Genomic DNA, 21,846 nt, shown 5'->3' on the forward strand with positions numbered 1-21,846 from the left:
TTAAAATTTTAAAAATCACCACTAAGCCAGGAATGTGTACTCGACATATCTGTAATAAAGATACACCTGCAATTCTGTGGCTGTGTGTGTGTGAGACACGCTGCAGAGATGAATCTGCAATCACTTTGACTTACAGCAATTATCACTAGCCTTACTAAAGGTATTGTTTAGTCTACAATCTAATCTAGAGATAGGATCTGCAAGCAATTTCTTCATACAAAATGGAATACCGAAAGTATTGCATTTTAAAATACCACTGTATAGTAAAAAAAGTGATCATTCTTTTTCTTTCAGAAAGTGCTTATCAGTAAAAAAAAAAAAAAAATCACAAAACAGCTTTATAATGATTAAATATCTCGTCAAGATTTATATGTTCAAAAGTTAGTGACACTCTATACATTAGTTATAATTGCATTTTCAAGAGTTTGAATATAGCCACATTTGGAGTAGCCTCCATTTCCCATATACAAATTAAGACCATCTCAATTAGTCATAAAACAATCAAAAACATTCTTTCAAAAATTCAAAAAAATCAAAACAGCTTTATAATGATTAAATATCTCGTCAAGATTTATATGTTCAAAAGTTAGTGACACTCTATACATTAGTTATAATTGCATTTTCAAGAGTTTGAATATAGCCACATTTGGAGTAGCCTCCATTTCCCATATACAAATTAAGACCATCTCAATTAGTCATAAAACAATCAAAAACATTCTTTCAAAAATTCCTTTATATTGCTTCTCTGTATAAATGCAAATGACAAACAGATGAAAGGAACGGTAAGAAACATGTAAGGAAAGAGGGAATAAAGGAAAAACCAAATCACAGACCAATCTTTTAAGGGATAATACATATGGTATGAGTGTTATATCCGTAACTGTCAGGGCATTAGCTAAAATATACTACAGGCATCTGGTCCCACAGAGGATCTGCTACATTTAATAGGGACCTAGGGGAGAGATTCAAGCGTGAAAGTTAATAATATATACTCATTTTACTAACCGAAATATTTCAATTACCACCAAAGTATTAGCCAACTTTTAAAAAGTTTAAGTACTAACAGTTATTATGCTGTATTTGTATTAACACTACTACAAAAAGATTATCATACCGAGTCTGAAAATCAAGTTCCATAAATCTCCCGGCTATTTATTGATCTACAAAGTTTCCCCAAGAACTGCTCCTCAGAAATCTCCCCACTCACAATGTGTCGGCAGCCCCCACATTCTCCAGACAGCCACAGTTTACTGTATTTCAAAACGTGAGTCACCTGTATGCATCGTCTTCCTTCAAGTCTCATATCATCCTGATGGGGTGGGGGAGGGAGGGAAGAGTCCAGCAGCAAAACTACAACACTGTGTGAAGAAAAACAGATTACGATAAGAGATGATGATGAACACAATTACCTCTAACTGAGGAACATCTAAAGTAACTACAATCCCCAAACACACAGATAAAATTACTTTAAATTTGTAAAATTAGGTTACTAACATTTAAGCTTACTTGAATAATTTTCCTTAGGCTTCATTGCTCAAAATCAAATACATATGAAATGAATTGTCAGAGAAAACAGTTTTAAACTGTGCCTACCACCAATGAGAATGTGGCACTTTTAGTTATCAAATAAATCAGAATATCCCACTATACAATTTACAGGGGTCTACATTTTGTAATTTTCATTGACACAAATCACTGAATGTGAATTCACTTTTCATAGTCACTAAGCAAAGAGAGTAATTTACTTCACAAGAAAAACATTTCAAATCTATTAACATTATTTCACATTAAAGTAGAGTCACTTCCCACAACCGCTTCCCTAACCCATAAGCCCTTTGCTCTCCAACTATTTTCTCTATTTTATTGTAGCTCTTACAGTGTCCCCTGGTTCCTACTGCTTCAACTGGTACTGCATGACTGACCAGCAAATTCCGTGATTGGTACAAAGTGACAGCAACTACCCCCTCCACACACCTAACAAGACCCAAAGAGAAGTAGCGCTTAAAAAAAAAAAATCTAACTTCCCGGGTGAGTGGAAATTTATTTCTTAAATTGATACTGTAAAATATAGTTAGTATTCCAAATGAAACAATGTTTGTTTTGGTGAAATTCCCAAACTAGCCAAAAGAACTCTACTGACCCCAAAGACGCTACTCTCCACAGGCTCTGTGGACTCCGCAAAAGAAAGGCAGAAACTTACCCAACGCCCGCAAGTTTTAAATGTTTCCTTTGTTTACTTTATCAATGTCTGTAATTCTTTACACTTTATATTATGGCATCCCAACCAACCTACTCAATAATCCTTCCCTCTAATGTGTACAACTCTCCTAAATTACCACCCAAAGCTCTTATTGCCCCGGAATGGTTCATTTCAGGTAAGTTACAGGAAACAGTTGCCTGAAATAATTCACATCAATACAGGTATTTGAAATTCCCAACCGGTATGCTAATTCACCCAAATGAACTTCCTGGTGAAAGAATTCCAACAGTGCAGGGAAAGAAGAAGAAAAATGACTCAGACGGCTTGAATGGGGAGGGAGTGGGCCATAATATAAATGAGTACATTTACTGCCCCAGATATTTGTTTTCACTTATTTCTCCTACGTTTGAACTCTGACTTCTTTAAATTCTCCAACTTTATAATCTAAATAGCTGCAACTGGATGAGAAATTCAGGGACGGAGGATTAAATGCGCCCAATTATTTTGAAATCAGGAATCACCTGTGTCTGAAATCACTACCTCTAATCCAGATTCAGTCCAAAGAACTATTCCATTCAGACGCTGCTATGCCACCAAGGAATATCCTTGTCAACTGGCACCCACTTGTGACGGGTACATGCGTACGTGGGTGAACGAACATTAGAAGTATTCATCAGAGTAAGTTTATTTATAAAAATAACAATCATCGAGAGTCAATTATTTCTGCTCCAAAGCCACAATTTTATATAGATATAGATATAGATATAGAAATGCACATATAGATAAAGATATATTTGGGGGGGGTTACCGGGGATCAAACTTGGATTCTTGTGCTTGTGAAGCAGGCACCAGAACCACTGGTACCTACCCCCAAAAATGGTCAGTCTGTGCCTGACATGGTCCATAGGAAAGAAAGTATTAATCCAATCTCTTGCTATGATGGATGGATTGTCTGATGTCAAGTTCTTTTCCTATGGTACTACAATTTGCCAACTTGAATAGTTTCATCAGAAATAGATCATGTTAGTAATTTTAAAATACCACAAAAATCAAATAGAATTTTTTTAGTAAGTTACTGAAGTATAATACAAATAACAGATATTCTGCCACTAATCTAGATTATGTAAACTATTTTGCTTACTTTGCCTTCCTTCAGTGAAGGTGGAAAGACTTATAATGATTCGCACAGGTTTACACAGACCTTCAACTCTATCACCTTGTCTATTGTCTTGTATTCTGAGTTCCTCAGACAACCCAAACCACAGACTTTTCTCAGTATCACACCTCCACTGCTAGGGAGGGCACTGCAGAAAGTAGGTGTATGCCCCAGGGAGTCCCTGCCATCACACAGGGCCACACAGGCTCGTCTCTGCCCAGCTCTCTCCACAGTTTGAGGCCCACATTTCCGATCTCCGGAAGCTGAGCTTGCTCGTCCCAGTTATTTTTCCCTATGTATGAGGTATTTTATCTCTGTAATGGGCACTTTGTATTTTACTCTAATTCACTCAATCTCCATAATTACATAAAATAGGTACCACTATCATTCTCATTTTTACAGGTGAAGCAACTAAGGCCACCAGCCACACCTGACTAATGGTGGACAGAGTAAGATTCAAATCCGAGCAAGCTGACTGCATGGCCACTGCTCAGTCCCCATGTACCACATCCCCACTATTTCTCCCACTCTCTCTCTCTCTCTCTCTCTCTCACACACACACACACACACACACACGCACAACCTAAAGAAATGACAAAATTCTATTTCCTTTCCTGTATTCTCCATCTTGGCTAATGTTTGCCACCATCAGCCCAATATCTCAAACTAAAATATGAGTCATCTAGGACTCTCTTTTTCCTTATCCTTGTGAATTTCACCTCAGAAAGATCTTTTCCTTATCTTTCCATTTCTACAGTTCTTAATTTGATAGAGGTTCTTATTCTATGTGGACCGACCTAAAGTCTTCAGTCAGTATAGTCCATTTGAATCAAAACTGCATGTGGGGCTGGGGATTTAGCTCAGCAGTTCGGTGGCCTGCCTTGCAAGCGCTAGGACCCAAGTTCAATCCCCGGTACGAAAAAAACCCAAAAAACTGTATGTGCACCTTAAAAAAAAATCATACCACCATTCCAACCCAGTTATGTGTAATTATGTTGGTCAGAAACTAGAATTCCTAAGCAATGAGTTTTTACACCATTGAAAATTTATAACCTCGAAACAAATAAAGATTAAAAAAACTTAAAACTTCAATTTTGCCTTGTGACTATTTTATGCTCATACTTGCATCACCATTTTAGTAAGTGTGTAGCACTCCACTGCACAGATGTAAATGTACTTTGAGCAAACACCCATGGGGAGTCAAGTGGCTTGTCTCCAATGATTCACTATCATGAGTTTTCTTTTTTTTTGAGACAGGGTCTCACTATGTAGTTGAGACTGGCCCGGAACTCACTATGTAGTCCAGGCTGGTCTCGAACTCACAGCGATCCTCCTGCCTCAGCCTCCCGAGTGCTGGGATTACAGGCTAGCGCCACCACGCCCGGCTTACTATCATGAGTTTTCAACCTTGCGGCCTGCTTCTACTCATCTGTTAACAGGGATTTAGAGCAACATAATATGAACAAAATACAAAGAGCCATCAAGATTTTTTAAAATCTCTTCTATCAATGTGCTTGTTTACAGATAGTATTTTACCACCTACATATAATGTGCTCAAACTTTCTAACACTGAAATAGTTTTCAGATCATAAGAGGAATTTAAAAGGGGTGGTGGATGACATGGCATTCTGCGAAGCAAGGCCGACAGGGGCTTGGTGCTACTGTTATATCTCCCTCCCTGGCTTGGCCACCTGGGCTCACGTGATGCATGCCGAATTCCCTAAACGAGCAGTGTCTGTCAGACAAAAACATTTAGGAAGAACATGCTCAACTAGCAGCCCACAGCCTTTCTCACAGTTTCTACACATGGGAAAACTGCTCTGCTCTCTCCTCTAGCACTGACTTTTCTAAATAAGATGACCTTTATAAAGTGTGACAGGTACACACATATGATTTTATATATAAAATGCTACATATAATTAATTTACATTAATTCTGCATGCATACATATACTTAGTTGGTCATATGTACTTTTATATGTGTATAATTATATGTAATTTTTAAAACCACTGCTTTTAATTATCCTTGCGTTTTAGAAATACAGAATAAAAAGGCCCAGAAATAACCCAAAACACACACTGTCCCTAACAGCTTAGATTTCCTCCAACAAACTCATCACTAAGAGTAATAAAAACGAGTTTTACTTATTTTCCTTGCTACTTTTGGTGAGGAGAAATTCTTTGCTACTGTGTTATGGTATTTCAGGATACCTATTATCCCTGAGCCCTAATCTCAGATGCTGCCTCCTGTCCCACCCTCTGATCATTCGAAGTCGAGAATTCAGGGAACTGACCCAGAGGTGCTGAGCTCCAGCCTCACCTCACCCCTTTCACATTATGAGACAGAGTCTAACTGCCCAGACTGGTCTGGAATTTGCAATAGTCCTGCTTCCGCCTCCCAAGTAGCTGAGATTACAGGTGTGCACCACCAAGCCTGTCTGAACTCTTTTCTCTCTCTGCACTGCTCACTCGTCATCTAGTCCAACAAGCTGCTGGATGGCTGCCGACGGGGCCACACTGCTGCCTCGACGTACTGGCTACGCCTTCCACCATCATCTCGCGGTAACTTTACTAGAACCGGCTTTATTTCCTCCAATGATCTCACTGAATCCTATCGGTGTGAAAAATGCTACATGATTTTCCATTCTTCGCCATGCCTACTCTAACCTGCTCAGGTCCTTACTTCACTAGAGCTACTACAAATGGCCTGATAGTACACTGGAAACAAAAGCAGTGGTTCCCCACTAGATTCCAATCTGTGCTCCAAAAACCCCTTCAGGAAACATGGACAAAGACAAAACTTTGTTTTCTTTTATAAGACTTGAAAGGTGTTTTCAAACAGGTACCTCTGGGAGCTACTGTGCTTAAAAGCCACCTGGCCCCTCGTCCTAATTCACCCTGCATATAAAGGCTACCTCTATCCCCCTGAAACACATGGCTTTCGATCTGGATTCCTCTACAATGTAAAACAATCAAATTTCATCGCCCTAAACTCAAAAGTTCAATATGGCATCCCATAAAATGTGTTTAACTTCCTTCTGCATCCAAGCCCAGGTCATTTAAGCTCTATCTAAGTCTGCCCTTCTTTACCTAACACCTATTCATCTTCAAGAACATTTCCAATTCCCTCATCCAGTTTAAAGTCAGTCTACCTTTTCCTACTAATTTGCATTTAATTGTCTACCACTATAATTTTATTAACTATCTTATACACTCACTCTGATAATATCTACTGTTAGGTCTCATATTCATACTACATCATAGATGTTCAATGAGCAGATTGGCACAGTGAAATAGCAACAATGAAAAGACTTATGTAAGGACCAGGCATGAAATCTCAGCACTTGGGAGGCTGAAGCAGGAGGATTGCAGAGAGTTTGTGGCCAGCCTGGGCTACATAGAAAGTTCAAGACCAGCCTGAACTGCACAGTGAGTGAGGCCCTGTCTCAAAAAACAAAAACAGACAAAAAAAGACTTATACAGAAAATTTAAGTCATAAAGGAGTATGCAGAGTATTTTTAAAAGAAAAAAAGTTATATACAGAAAAAGTATAAAGTATATAAAAATATATACAAAATATAATTTTTAGAAAGAGGAACTGCAAGAAACTTATCCTTTGCATTTTCTAAATTTTCTAGAAATGAACATGTACTTCATGATGAAACAAAATCTTAAACCTGGAATAACTGTGACCCTTAGAAATTTTTTCCCAGAATTTCCTTGACCAATGAAATTCTGTGGAAGTAACTAGCCCGGCACTGGTCACAGCCCGGACACCTGGCTTCCTACTGTGAGAGTGCTGACATTCCCACACCTACTCTTCCAACCCCACTGGCCTCACCAAGCACATACTCAACCCCTGTAACTTCAGTAACAGCCCTGCAAATCCATGGTCACATTGGCATGCTATGCTAGCTATGCAGGCGGATTTCTTCTTGGGGGGGGGTATCATTTCACTCAAAAGTATAAACCTTAAGAGTACAACTGTTCATTACTTCCCATATTACCAAGAGACACACAGTAGGTAAAAGAACTAGAATTAATATATTCATATTGAAGTAAATCTTAGAAATAATGACCCAGAAAACTCTTTAAATACCCCCTCAGCCACCTTTGTCCTTAATCAAAATGAAATTCTAAAAATGATGACATTTTATATATTTTAGTTGTTTCTACCTGGCAAGCTCAAGGTTCTGAATTCAATTCCCACTACTTAGGGGAAAATTATATATTTTAGAGAACAACTCCTATGATAAACTACTCTATTAATGTTAAACCCTTAGTTACACGTTATATCCTAAATTCCTCTACACCATTCATGCTGGCTTTTCCTAAACTCTGAAAAACTGAAAATTAAAAAATAAGACGACCACAACTGTTATACACAGCCTTGAAAGCTCTTTCCAGAAGCACACACTCTCAGCCTCCTAAACTGAACTTTTAAAAAATCTCAGTAAATTTTTCTGGCTCAAATCTCATGCTTTTTCAGTCATGGTCTCCAAATGTGCACACAGCACAAACATGAATGCTGGCAACTGTAACTACTCCTATACGGTTTTCTTTGTGAAAGTCTGTATGTAATTCCTGCTCCATTTGTAGTCTGTTTTGCTCATGTCTAATCTCTTTTAGGAACCCATTTCATGATGGAAAATACAAAAGTTTATTAGAAATAAAAATGTTGAACAAAAAGAAATTATTACATAGATGTACACCCAGCATGACAAAATACTATGAAGTAAATCATCTGAATTCTTATAACCACAGCGCCACGTGAGAAAGGGCATGCGCCTAACTTGGGTTTTTAATGTGAAACTGCTGTAAATCTCCTAAAGATAAAACCCACAAGTAAATGAAGCTGCACCGCTCAAAGGTCAGTGGCACTACTCTCGCCTCCACTCACTGGACTCCGGGCTCCCCAGGCCCCGGCAGCGCCCCCCCCCCCACACACACACACAGACACATACACACAGACACACACACACACACCCGACTCGCTGAGGCTCCCCAGGCCCTGGCAGTGCCACACACACACACACACACACACCCGACTCGCTGAGGCTCCCCAGGCCCTGGCAGTGCCACACACACACACACACACACACCCGACTCGCTGAGGCTCCCCAGGCCCTGGCAGTGCCACACACACACACACACACACACCCGACTCGCTGAGGCTCCCCAGGCCCTGGCAGTGCCACACACACACACACACACACACCCGACTCGCTGAGGCTCCCCAGGCCCCGGCAGTGCCACACACACACACACACACACACACACACACACCCCGACTCGCTGAGGCCTTCCCACAGGGCTTCCTGACCAGTCTCTGCCTGTCAGTCCCACACTTGAGCCTCCTGCTACATACACGCCTCCAGACACGGCTGCCCGACCTGCCAGCCAGGGGTGCCCGCACGACGGCTACCCCAACCCCAGCCAGCTCTGAAAGCAGGAAAAGCTCTGTCTATCTCACCCTCCTGAAGGCCAGCTTCCTCAGCCACAGCCAACTGCCAGGAAAAGACACGGTCGTCATCACCAACCAGCGCATCCTGAAACACCTAAACTGAGTCACTCTGTTAAACAAACTGAGTTAAAATGTTTACGTATTTAAAATGCGCCGGGCAAGCACAGGTGATACCTGCAATCCAACAGTGCAGTAAATGAGCCTGTTCAGTGAGAGCGAACCGTTCACAGCTTTCAATGATACCAACAGCCAGGTCCACCACCACCCACTCCTACTGGCTCTACAACAATGCAGTTCAAACAGCACAAGAGCTAGTGATTTTGCTACATAAGAGAACTGTTACATGAGTTTAAAAATTATAGTTATCTACTCCATATAAACTACTGTATCCAGACAAAGCTTGGAAATAAAATTTTCTTCCTTTTAAATAGCAAGTATCTTTTTAAAAAAGAATATTTTATATGTAGTATTACTAATTTAAAAGTATTACAAAATCAAAATGACTAAAATACTGACAACTCCTGAAGCAGGAGACAGGGATACCAGAGCTCATCACATTACTCTCCGCTGTACTTTTGTGTATGTTTTAAATTCGTCATAAGGGGCCAGAGATTTGGCCCGAGTTCCATCCTCAGTACCAAAAAACAGAATTTTTTTAATTAAAAAAAAAAAAATAACAAGATCCCAATGATGAATGTAACTGTACTGTATACTTTTAAAAGTACCAATAAACTCAATAAAAAAGAAACACAAATACAAGTGGAGGTACATGAGAAAAATGTTGGAAGTATAGCAATTATCAAACTGTGAAATAAATGAGCCACTGGACAAAAGCAGCTATCTAAAAGGAACTTTAAAATTTGGTGATATTTTATGATAAGAAAACTTAGAGCTGAGTGTGGTGTCACACGCTTGTAATTCCAGCACTCAGGAGACTGAGGCAGGAGGACTGCTATGAGTTTGAGGCCAGCCCGAGCTACATAGTGAGTTCAAGTCCAGCCTGAACTACATAGCAAGACCCCGTCTCCAAAAAAAACCGAAAAACAAACTTGCAAATACCCCATGAATGAGCAAAACTTGTAAGTTGTTCTTTTTGGTCGTTTGTTTCTATTTGGGGAAAGGGGAAAACATGAAATACTATTTTTAAGTAACACTAATAAAAATTTATCTATGTAAGCTTTAATTCCCAAAACATTTTTACAGTCATTCATGTGTTAACAAATGTACAGTCGTGATGTGAAAATTCAAGGAGTTGAAATAAACACCCACTTGGATGTCATCAGCTAACTGTGCGGCCAATCAATACAGCTCAAGCTTCCTGGTGACAAAGTTCACAAGTGAAAAAACCTCACTGCTATCTGAGATAGCAGACAATTTTCTGACCACTCAAACAAAACAATTATACAGTCTAACAAGTTCCTCCAAAACTTATTTTATTTCCATTAAAGTCACATTTGTTTTTTACTTTTCTTCACATTTCCTCTCAGACAGAAGAACACAATGTTCATGGTAATCAATACAGATTATTAACACTGAATTTATTATCAGTTTCATTTAATACAAATCCATCCTTTACCAGATGCAGATGGAAACTAAGGTCTACAACACTGGTGTCCCTTACTTATGAAGTAACATTAGTGGTGAAAAGATCTGCTTATCAAACCAATGATACACACACAGTACCATTTCAACCAAGTAATGAAATGTGTATGTGTAAGCAAGAACATGACCACTTACATGTAAATGCAAACGCACAGGCAAATGTCCAGAAAGAACAGCAAAACTTTAAGAGCAGAACTTCGGGTCAGAGAAATGGGACGGGGCAGGTAATGAGATAAGAAAAAGGCAGAGAGGGAAGGAAAAAAAACCACACATACACAGGGTGGTCAAAAATACAGGGAATGTTTACTTTTTAAAACTTTATTAAAAGCCAGGCATGGTGGCTCACGCCTGTAATCCCAGCACTCGGGAGGCTGAGGCAGGAGGATTGCTGTGAGTTCGAGACCAGCCTGGGCTACATACTGAGCTCCAGGTCAGTCTCAACTACACAGTGAGACCCTGTCTCAAAAAAAAAAAAACTTTATTACGGTAAAAGACACACTGCCATTAATGCCTCTCAAAATACACCCTCTCCTTCCGAACACACTTATCTCACCATCCTTGCCACCTTCTGAAGCAGTTCTGAAGTCTCGTTTTTAGCTGCTGTGTCCTGGCTGCCCCAGTGTCCTGAATTGCTTCAAATCATTTCCCTCTCCTATTCATTCCGACTTTGGGAAAAGCCGGAAGTCACATGGAGCCAGATGTGACTTAAAAAGGTGGATGCGGATACACCATAATGTTTTTAGCAGTCTGTCTTTTCATTCAATGACACTTAACAGCAGCATTCACTAAATTTTTGGATCACACATCCTAAAGACACTCACAAAGCTGGGTATGATGGCACTCAGGAGGCGAGGCAGGAAGATCACTGTGCACTGCAGACCAATCTGGAACACAGAGGCAGCCTGAACTATAACCAAGACGTTCTCTCAAAAAAAAAAAAAAAAAAAAGACACTCATGAAAGAGGACTCCAGAACTGCTTCAGAAAGTGCCAAGAGTGATGAGATAAAGTGTTCTGAGTGAGGGGGAGGATTTGGGGGACTAATGACAATGTAACAAATGTCTACTTTACTGTAACAAACTCTATGTAAATATTCAAGACATTTTAATCCCTCTTGTACATACTGATACACTTCAAAAACTTCAACAAGGAGGGCACATGTATGCCTAGTGATCCAAATGAGAAAACAATTTTACATTAACTGAACACAAATAATATCCTAAAGAAGTCAATGATGTCATGATAAGTAGTTTCATGCTTATTCATTTCGTCAATAAATGTGTACCAGGCATTGGAGACAGAGGGTGATATTTACTGCCACTATGCCTCCTGCCCTGGACTTCACAGTACACAATGTAAAAGATGGATCAAAATCTGGGTTTCCCCAGGACACCAATCCATATGGGACTGCAGACTGTACTAAGGGTGTGAGGGAAACTACAGATGGGAAAGAAATAGGGCCAGGCGTGGTGGCACACACATCTCTAATCCCAGCACTCGAGAGGCTGAGGCAGGAGGATCGCTATGAGTTCGAGACCAGCTTGGGCTACATAGTGAGTTCCAGTCTCAATTACATAGTGAGACCCTGTGTCAAAAAAAAAAAGAAAGAAAGAAAGGGACTGGGGGAAAAGGGAGTTACTGAGTCATTCTATGAATTTATAATAAAACTATATTTTTTAATATCTATAAAGCTAAGTTTACAATTCTTTTGTTGTTGTTGTTGGTTTTTTGAGACAAGGTGGTACTGTATAGGTGAGACTAACCTTGAACTCACTATGTAGCCCAGGCTGGTCTCGAACTCACAGCGATCCTGCTGCCTCAACCTCCCTAGTGCTGGAATTACAGGCATGCACCACCACGCCCCGCTTAAATTTACAATTCTTATTTCTAGATCTACATAAAAAAGAAAATCCAAAATAAATGCTGGGGATCTGACTGAGGCTACTCAATCAAGACACAGAAGACTGAAGAAATGATGAGCAGATACCCTCAAATGATAAAGACACACAAGGATGGGACTGACTTGCTCCCTACAGCTCCAGACAGGACAAAACCAACAATATGTACAGAGACATCCCCAGGTCTCTCTGCAGAGCTGGGACCCTGAACCATAGCCTTGGCCACCATTCCAACACCAGGTAAGAAGCAGACTTACTACTCAAGTCCACTCCACTGTCCTGACCCTTCTGCCTAGAGTCCCACATCACTGATACATTAAAGGCTGAGTAACCCTTTATCCAAAGCGTTTGAGACCTGAAGCAATTCTGGTCTCGGATGTGAAGAATACTTGTACATATATAATTAAATTGTCTTGGCCATGGTATCCAAGTCTAAACACAAAGATTAACTTAGGCTTTACATGTATATTATCAATATAGCCTGGAGGTGACTCTACAGCACTAATTGTGTGCATAAAACAATTTGTGCACATTGAACCATCACATGTCCCGCATATCAGCACTCAAAAAGTTTCAGATTTTGGAGCATTTTGGACTTAAGACTTTGGGATTAACAATGTTTAGCCTGTATTTTAAATCTGCCCAGTCTGCGGAGATCCCATCCCGCTTAAGATTCAATATTCTCTGAGAACAGACTCGCCATAACAGCAACACTGTATTTTGGAATCTTGAAGCCGGACACATCTTTATATTGACCCTTCTGAGTTCTCAGTCCGATTCATAATTTCTGCCCAATCCAGCTCAACAGGCAAGCACCTACAAAGAAGCTATCCACCCAACAGGCAGTAAGCCTCAACCACCCTGTTTCTGACTGTAAGGACCTAATTTGTTCTGACTTGCTCTCCCGCTGGAAACAACCGTGAAGCTGAACAAAATATTTAAGGCAAACATTTCCCAACAATGAACACACGGAAGCGCAAGAATGTGATCCCCGAAGGATCCCCACCCAGTTTCCCAACAAAACACAGCAGCCCTGCTGAGCTGGGAAGGCGAAGAGCAAAGTTCCAGGCAACTAACACAGCTAGTCTCCAGGGAGACGAGGCACTATGTGGACCGGGTCTCCAGCAGCCTGTGCAGAGAACCCATCAGGACTAAGACGTAGGCACCAAGGGAAGACCACCCGAAACAGCAGAGCAACTGCGGAGACTGAAAGCGACCAAACTGATGGAGAATGAAGAGGCCTGGGGAATGCTGGAGTTCCTTTCTAGCCACAGTGGATAAATCTCATGAAGACTTACGGTACTTAAAAGAATGTGTGTGCCAACCTGACCGGCCCGTGGAGGGCCCGAGCATCTACCTGGTCAAGCATCATCCTGGGGGTGTTCGTGGCTAACAGGAACCAGTTCCTTAGCACAAACCCACACGTGTCACCCGCATCAGTGCTCCCTGATACGATGCTCTCCGGGGAGAGCTGACTAATACAGACCTCCCTAGTTCCCTTCCCCTTTTCAGGACTCAACCCCACAAGAGCCACAGAAGACCCGGTGTGCAAGTCCTGCCCAACCATATATATGAGGGAGGCCAGGGGTCACCTTGCACTTTTCAAAGACCTTGACTTAAAGTATAAAACCAAGCCTATACAAATTAAGGAAGACCAAAGAGACTTCTGGAACAAAAACTAACACTCTTAGAAGGAAACAAAATAAAAACAGTCGATAAATAGTTAGTAGGCAAGCAAAGAAAGAAAATTTTTATCCAGTCAACCTCAGTATTCATATTAAGATTTAGTTAGAGAAAAGACCTTAAAATCAGCTACTGTACAATCAAAGAAACTATGTTCAAAATCTTAGAGGAACATATGATCTTTAATATGTGGACAGGGTACCTTTGCAGAAAAATGAAAACCACGAAAAAAAGCAAAACTTCTAAAAACTATAAAATGTCTAACGCCCAAAATGAAAAATGCACTAGATGAATTAGTAAGTATATTGAAGGTAGAAATGATACTAGCAAACCTGAAAGAAGAACAACAGAAATTATCCAATCTAAAGATGGGGAGAACATGAGAGACCTGTGGCAGAGAATCAAACTTTCTAACATGCATGTAAGTGAAATCAAAGAAAAAGAAAGTAACAAAGGAGCAGAAAAATATTTCTAGAGATTATGGCTAAGAGATTCTCAAATTATAGCCACACCCAGGCATATCATAGTTTACAACCAAGGATATATAGAAAATCTCAAAAGCTGCCAAAGACAAGAAAGACATTATATACCCCGAGGAATAAGCACAGTAACCGTCAGTGACACCAAACCATAAACAAAGCCAGAGGACCAAAGACACCGCCATGAAAATGACTGAGAAACAACAACAAACAATCCAGAATCCTATGGCTAGTGAAAATAATCTTCAAACACAAGGATGAAATAGACCCTTGCAGATAAAAAAAAAAAAATTCTTAAAGAAAAAGAAACTGAAAAAAGTATTTGCCCACAGACCTACACGACAAGAAGTCCTAAAGAATATTCTTGAGACAGAAGGGAAAAATCAGATGGGAATTCAAATCTATACAGAGAAATAAAGACAGCCAGAAACTGTAAATGAATAGGCAAATTTTCATAAATGACCTTTTTTCTTCTATTAATTTCATTAAAAGACAACTGGCACTCTAGCCAGGTGTGGTGGCGCATGCCTTTGATCCAAGCACTTGGGAGGCTGAGGCAGGAGGATCGCTGTGAGTTCAAGACCAACCTGGGCTACACAGTGAGTTCCAGTTCAGTCTCACCTATACAGTGAGACCCTGTCTCAAAAAACAAAACAAAACAAAAGACAGCTGGCAGTTTAAAACAAAAATAAATTTTCTTTAAAACAGGTGAAGGCAAAAGTAAAAGTTGGAGTTTATAACATGTAAGCAGAAGTCAAACACATGGCAACCAGTGCACAAAGCGGGGAGCCAGACCCGGTACTGCTGCCCAGGGTCCGCACGTCTACACAGTGGGAAACGGGAAGAAAAAGCCATCAACTGCCAAGTACGACTCGGAGTGTCTGAGGACGAATGTGTACACTCTTCAACACACAGAACGCTTTAACAGTTCAGGCAGAGTTCACACACAATAACGGGAAAACACAAAAGAAACCCTCCTTCACAAGAGACATTCCTCATTTAAACAAATTTCACATCTGAGAAAGTAGAAATGACAACTATTTTGAGAAGAACTTCAAAATACGTACCCTTTGGATGCTCAGAGAAGTAAAATACACATATACCTATTTGTCTCCTTGACTACAAAACCCTTCACTGGCACCTTCTAATCTAAGTGTGCACATCTTTTCAACACCACCGAGTATATGCATCTAAGTTATTCAAAATGAGCTATTAGACCAGCCCAAAATTAGCTACCTAAAATACAGCCTAAAAAAAACACAGACCAACTACCAACATTTTTTCAACTATGATTTGATCACGCACACATCTCTAGAAAAAGTGTATGTTTTTTCACTCTACGTTAATCTTTTCCTTTTAGGTCACTGAAATCCCCAGATTTCTAAAATAAATTCCAGTAATTTACATGTCTTTCCTAAATTTAGATTTTTATAGTGTTTGATGAAAATTACCACTGTCAGCTTAAGCCATGTCTGAAAGAACAGCAACTCCCATTAAAAGAGAAAAGTAGCTCAAATCTCTTGTTACAAATAACACGTAAGGTGATAAAATCTGGGAAGCTACCTTTCAATTTGGCTAATATTGCAAAAATTATAAAATACAGTATCAATTCTTATTGTAACTGGGAAGTATACTTACACAGAAAAGTTATTATTTCAAAAGCAACTTCCTTGCTCTTCCAAGTAATCTATAGGAATGTGAAAAACTGAAAAATGTCCTCCCAAAGGATTTTAGATCCACATTTTAGACTCTGGAAGTTATTTGGAAAATGGCTCTTAGCAGATGTGGTTAAGCTGAGTTTCTTCAGATGAGGTGATTACCTCGTATCACTAGTTCACAATGTACACTAAGTGCCAACTCATGACCTTGTAAGAGTGACGGAGAGAGACCGGACACAGGCAGGGCAAACGGCAGCACCACCATGGAGGAAGGGACTGGAGCAACAATGCCATGTCCAGCACTTCAGGAGACACCCACAGCCCCACAAGGCACAAAACAGACTGTCACCTGTGCCTTCCTGACCCTGCAGACGCCTTAATGCAGGCGCAGTGATAATTCTGAACTTCTATCCTCTGGTACCATGAGAACGAACTTCTGATGTTTTTAAGTCACTAAATTCTTGGTAACTTGTTATAGCAGCTACAAGAAACTAACACAAAGCTAATAAAAACATTTTCAAATTTTCTTAAAATATATCTATCCTATTGTCACCTATGAAAAAAGTTCCAGTTTGCAGGCTCATTCTTAAATGATTCATATTCCTAAATGGAAAATTGTGCTTAATGTCAGTATCTCATTTGGAATGATTCGCAATTTTCTAATTTTTGGTGAAGCCATTCAGGCTTTTGAAAGACTCAACCAGTAAAAGACTCATGAAATCTCTACCACTGTCACGCTCAGTAAAACCTAACACTGAGCTACCCAATCTCAAACAGTGTCATTCAAGAAAGTTTTCACATATTCTATTATGAACAGCAAACGTTAAAATGCCAAACCAAGACTGTCAGCAACAACACGAAGGCATAAACTGTACTTATCTTCTTTCACTATTTCATCTCAAACATCTGGCATAATATTTGTCAAACAAATCAACCTTTCTATTTCCTGTAAAAATCCCTTACTACACTACCAGCCCCTGCAGGGTTTCCACACTGCTCTTCCCCTGCCTGTCCCCTCCAGCTTGATAATGAACCCACAGATGGCTAACCCTGATATCAGAATAGATTAGCCGCAATCACATCCTTGTCAAAATCAAGCCAAACCTAACAGGTAGAAAAGGGAAGAAAGAGGCTGCTGAGGCTTAGGAAGCAAATTCACATAATGTGGTATTTACACATGATCTAGATGTGGGCCCACCATTACCAACTGCTTCCAGACTTTAGAAAGCCCACGTCCCTTCCACTAAAGGACAATGCCTCACTCAATTATCAGGGCTGCTGGGACTAATTAAAGTGACAGGCGCAAGGCACCTAGTACATCATTTGCATAACCAAGTAGTGTGCATTCCATCTCTTCTGGGAAGGAGCCGTACCCCAAACCTGTGCAAGCTTCTCCATCATTTTACTGGCTGACCAGGTGCTGGCAAGGGCTCTACAGAAAGAAAGAAGGGGCCAGGGATTTAGCTCAGTGGTGCCACCACAAGTGCAAGGTCGAGTTCAACCCCCAAGAAAGGCCATTTCCTATCTCAAACTGTGTGCTCTCCACAACAGGACCGCCTCACACGGCCTCTCTTTGTCTTCTCTCCCTGAACTTCACATCGTATTCAGAACCTGACTTGTTCTAGAATTCATTCTTAAAAAGAAACCGATTGTTTAGAACATTCTCACGACTTTTAAGTGTTCCTTTCTCTACCGGACTGCAACTCCCAACTGGGCAGACCTGTTCAGCCTGGCCTGCACAAAGCCCAGTCTTCCACACGGGTGACCTGGAAATGTGCTTCATGGAAAGCACCAAGGTGATACCTGCTATCTTTCAAATCATGTAAAAATAAAACTATAAATAATCTGGTTTGGCATGCTATTTTACAGTTAAAATGGGCAGTTAATATCTTGAGTCCCCGCTAAATTACACAAAATCAAGAAGTCTGCATTTCTACCAGTTGTTCCCCAAATTACTTCTAAATGGGAATAATAGTGTTATCTCTATTGTACAAATCAGCGCAAAACCAGGCGCAGACAACTTATAATATATAACATTTTTATGCTACTTTTAGTTTATCACTTTCAAAATACAACTCTTCATGGTCTCCGAACCCTACAGTCAGGTAGGTGTGGTTATGCACTCTCACATGCGAGGTAACTGGGGTGTAAGATTATCTATCTAAAAAAGTGGTTCCTATACCACTGACAGGTGCAGCAGAATCACCCTGAGGGGCCTATTAAAAATTCAGATTCAGAGACATAACTATCAGCATCTCCGGAGGGCAGGGCTTATACTACATGTTGAACAAGGACCCCAGGCAATTCTGACACAGGATCAAATTCAGGGATTTATGATAAGAATCCAGGGCCCTAGAAGCCTGGTGATACTTAAGAAAGAATTTTACTGAACTAGTGTATGGGGGGGTTAACCCTCTGAAAAAGACAGACACAGCTTGTGACTAAGCATATACCTAAATGTACCCAAGAATACACTGAGTGTAGCAAAGTTGTAATTATGACTCTTCACCTGGTTTACACTTTCAGGAAACAAAGGCACAATCAGTTGGGGCTGGTTAATTTTATGTTTCTCATTAATTCCAAAATTTCTCTTTCAATATATTATCCTTAATGTCGTTATCTATCACTTGCAAAACAATTTACTATCTCTTTGTATCAACTATACAATTTTTTGCTAAAGCAACTGTCAAGCAAAAAGCTTTGCTCAAAAGTGTACTAAAAAGCTACGTACTTGTGGCAGAGACACTACTTACCTTCTTCCACAGGGACAGGGGTCAAGGACACTATTGCCCAGCTAAGCTGAACTTCCCAGACTCCCTTGCAAATGGGTATGGCCATGTAAATAAGTTCTCAGGGACAGAACGAGAAAAGTGCCACTGTGGGTCTCCAGACCCTAAGTGAGCATTTCTTGTCTCCTTGCTCTCCTGTATACTGAGGCAAGGGCAACACAGACGAGGCCCACACTCCGGGTATAGCAAAAGAGTACAACAGGGAAAAGAGAAATCTTTCCAAAGGACCAAGCGAGCCAGTCACTACCAAAAACCTGGGCACTCCCCGAGACACGCTATCCTCTCAGAGAAGTCACGTCCATCACGGCGATCTGTCGCACCTAATACACAGTCATTTCCATGCTGAGCGGAACTAATTCTCACAACTACAACAGCTGAGTGCACCTCCAGTGTGGTCCCAAACCTTGAGTGCTAAAGAGCACTCCAAAAAAAATACCTGCCAGAGGGCGTGGTGGTGCACACCTGTAATCCTGTAACTCCACAGGGCAGTATGACTGCGGGTGAGTTCAAGGCCACCCTGGACTACACAGTGAGACCTTTTCAAAAAAAAAAAAAGAACATCTATCAAATTCTTCAGGTTTTTACAGAGAAGGTCACTAAAGTCCAGGGAGATTTTTAAATCCCTGGTAAGTAAGAACACTGGACTACAGGTGTCCTAACTTTCCAATGCACCTTTCTCTTCAATGTGATGCTACAAATTAGATTCCTGAAATTGCAAAAGAAATTACATTTTCAAAAAATAACCTTTGAATCAACCTCATTGACTCCGCAAATAGTATTCTCTAGCATCTGTCAGTTGCCATGCAATATATTTTCAGGTTCATGGGACTTCCAGAGGCCTTGTTTCCTGGCCATACCTACTATGCTTGAACTCTCCTGGGCCTGGACATATGATCCAGAAAATCAAAGAAATATAAAGAAGCCGACACTGCCATATGGGGTCTAAAAACTAAATCGCAAGTGGGAGTTTTCTTACAAATGGTAACACATTAGAAACTCCTCTTCTACTTTCAATAACCCTAACGACCAAAAAATATTACCAGCTGTATCCCAAACAAAGCGAAGAAAGAAAGCAGCAAGGGTTGAGGGGAGGGCAGGGGAAGAGGAAAAAAATAAGAACCACAATAGATTATGTAAAGGTACAAACCTCCAATGATGAAAGTCATTATATCATATGCCTAAAACGTACTGATAAAATTAATTTAAAAATTTTAAAAAGTTGCAGGACGTGGTGGTGCACACCTGTAATCCCAGCATTCAGGAGGCTGAGTCAGGAAGATCACTGTGAGTTCGAGACCAGCCTGGGCAACACAGTGAGTTCCAGGTCAGTCTCAACTATATGATGAGACCCCGTCTCAAAAAACCAAAAGAAAAGAAAGAAAGCAACCAACTGAGGTAGCTGCTACTCCTTCCTAAGGACCAGGGCGCTGAGGCCCCTTCCCTGGGCCATGACACCTCGCACAGAGACAGGCGAGGCACAGGTCGCCGAGAGAGTACCGCCTGTTTCCCAGGGCATGTGAGGGACCCCTGGCTGACTGCATGTTAACATGCTGCAGAACCTTTTATTAAAAATAAGACTCCCAAGTCCCTGGAATTCAAACTCCCATACAGTAATGCTTTCACCCGCTAGATGTTTTTTAAAAGGAAAATCCTTTGGATGTAATTAAAACCAAAAAGTATCAAAATCACAAACTACAGTTTCAGAAGGCTGGGGGGAGGCAGCACAGGTGGAATGCAGCAGGTATAATGTCCAAATTATAATGTCTTATAGGGAGATGTTCTTATAGGGAGATGGAGATCTCAGAAGAAAAACATAATTTCATAAATTAATTTTAAATTCTCTTTAGAGAAATAAGTCATAAGGAAAAAAATCGTGTCAGGCAGGGTTGAATTTCGGAGGGCCACAAACCATTATCTAAGGTTTTTCTCCTCCCATTCCCGAGAATTTCTGCCCCTTGGGCAATGACACCATCCGCACTGAGAACCAGTGTTGTAGGGTCTAAAAACAAACTTCTCGAACTTGGTACCACCAGAACTCAGACAGCTCTAAACTCAAGAGTCTGCATTTCTTAACGAGCTTCCCAAAGGCACCTGATGAACATGTGTCACACGTTCCCTACAATACTGACACTGCACCGAAGCCCAGTAACGGCAGGACCCTTCTCAAGCTGGAATGAGCAGGACAATGCCTTGAAGGAGTACAGCCTTGCACCATCAAGGCCTGGGGAGGAGGTGGGAAAGAGGGAGGGGTCCGAGAATGTCCGCTTCCCCTGCACGGAGGACAAGCACAGCATGCAGATGTTCTATGGGCTGTTAATCTGTCCCAAGAGGAGGTTTATGTCATTTACCTCACAAGGGTACTTTTCTGGGTTTTATCTAGTATTTTGGCACTTTAACCGAGGTGCAACTAGTTGAGTATCTTCTAAAACAGTCATTATCCATTCTTGCCATTCCAAAATCTGTTTATGAACCCTATCAAAATACAAACGCAGTTTAAATATGAAAAATTATACCACCGTTACACAGCACTTCAAAGTAAAAAGGCAATTACATCGTATGCCATAAAATGAACTGGTCAGAAAAAACAAAAGTCACCTTTTTTCCATTTTCTCCTTCAGGAAGATACTTGGTTTGTGTGGTTCAAGTGTCTTTGGTGGCCCTAATAAGCCACTCTTGCCTGTCCCCGCTTTGTAGAACCCCCGCCCCTTAAATCGGGGCTGGCCTGTGGCTTACTTTTGGCCACAGACTCCAACGAAAGTGACAATGTGCCAGTCCCAGGAACAAGCCTTGAGAAGTCTGGTGGCTTCAATTTTTTGCAGCTCTGGAATTAAGTCACCATGTAGGAGGTCCCACTGCCTAAGAACAGGCCCTGAGAAAGCCCGGGCCAGCAAAGTGGAATGCCACCATGGAGGAGGTGCC

General features: G+C 40.8%; 1 protein-coding gene across 2 annotated transcripts in view; it reads right to left on the reverse strand.

Annotated features, from left to right (window-relative positions):
* Dyrk1a (dual specificity tyrosine phosphorylation regulated kinase 1A) overlaps positions 1-21,846 on the reverse strand; it is a 124,334-nt gene that overhangs the window by 89,677 nt on the left and 12,811 nt on the right. The window contains exon 3 of one of the 2 annotated variants that reach the window (XM_010636564.3): positions 1,274-1,358. In XM_010636564.3, coding sequence (XP_010634866.1) covers positions 1,274-1,283 — 10 coding nt within the window. In that variant the 5' untranslated portion in view covers positions 1,284-1,358. Of the gene's footprint in view, positions 1-1,207; positions 1,227-1,273; positions 1,359-21,846 lie in introns of those variants that run through there. The other variant, XM_010636565.2, reaches the window with a different exon arrangement.

The sequence above is a fragment of the Fukomys damarensis genome, unplaced genomic scaffold, assembly GCF_012274545.1.
Source record: "Fukomys damarensis isolate Sample0158 unplaced genomic scaffold, DMR_v1.0_HiC HiC_scaffold_24, whole genome shotgun sequence".
Lineage (NCBI taxonomy): Eukaryota > Metazoa > Chordata > Mammalia > Rodentia > Bathyergidae > Fukomys > Fukomys damarensis.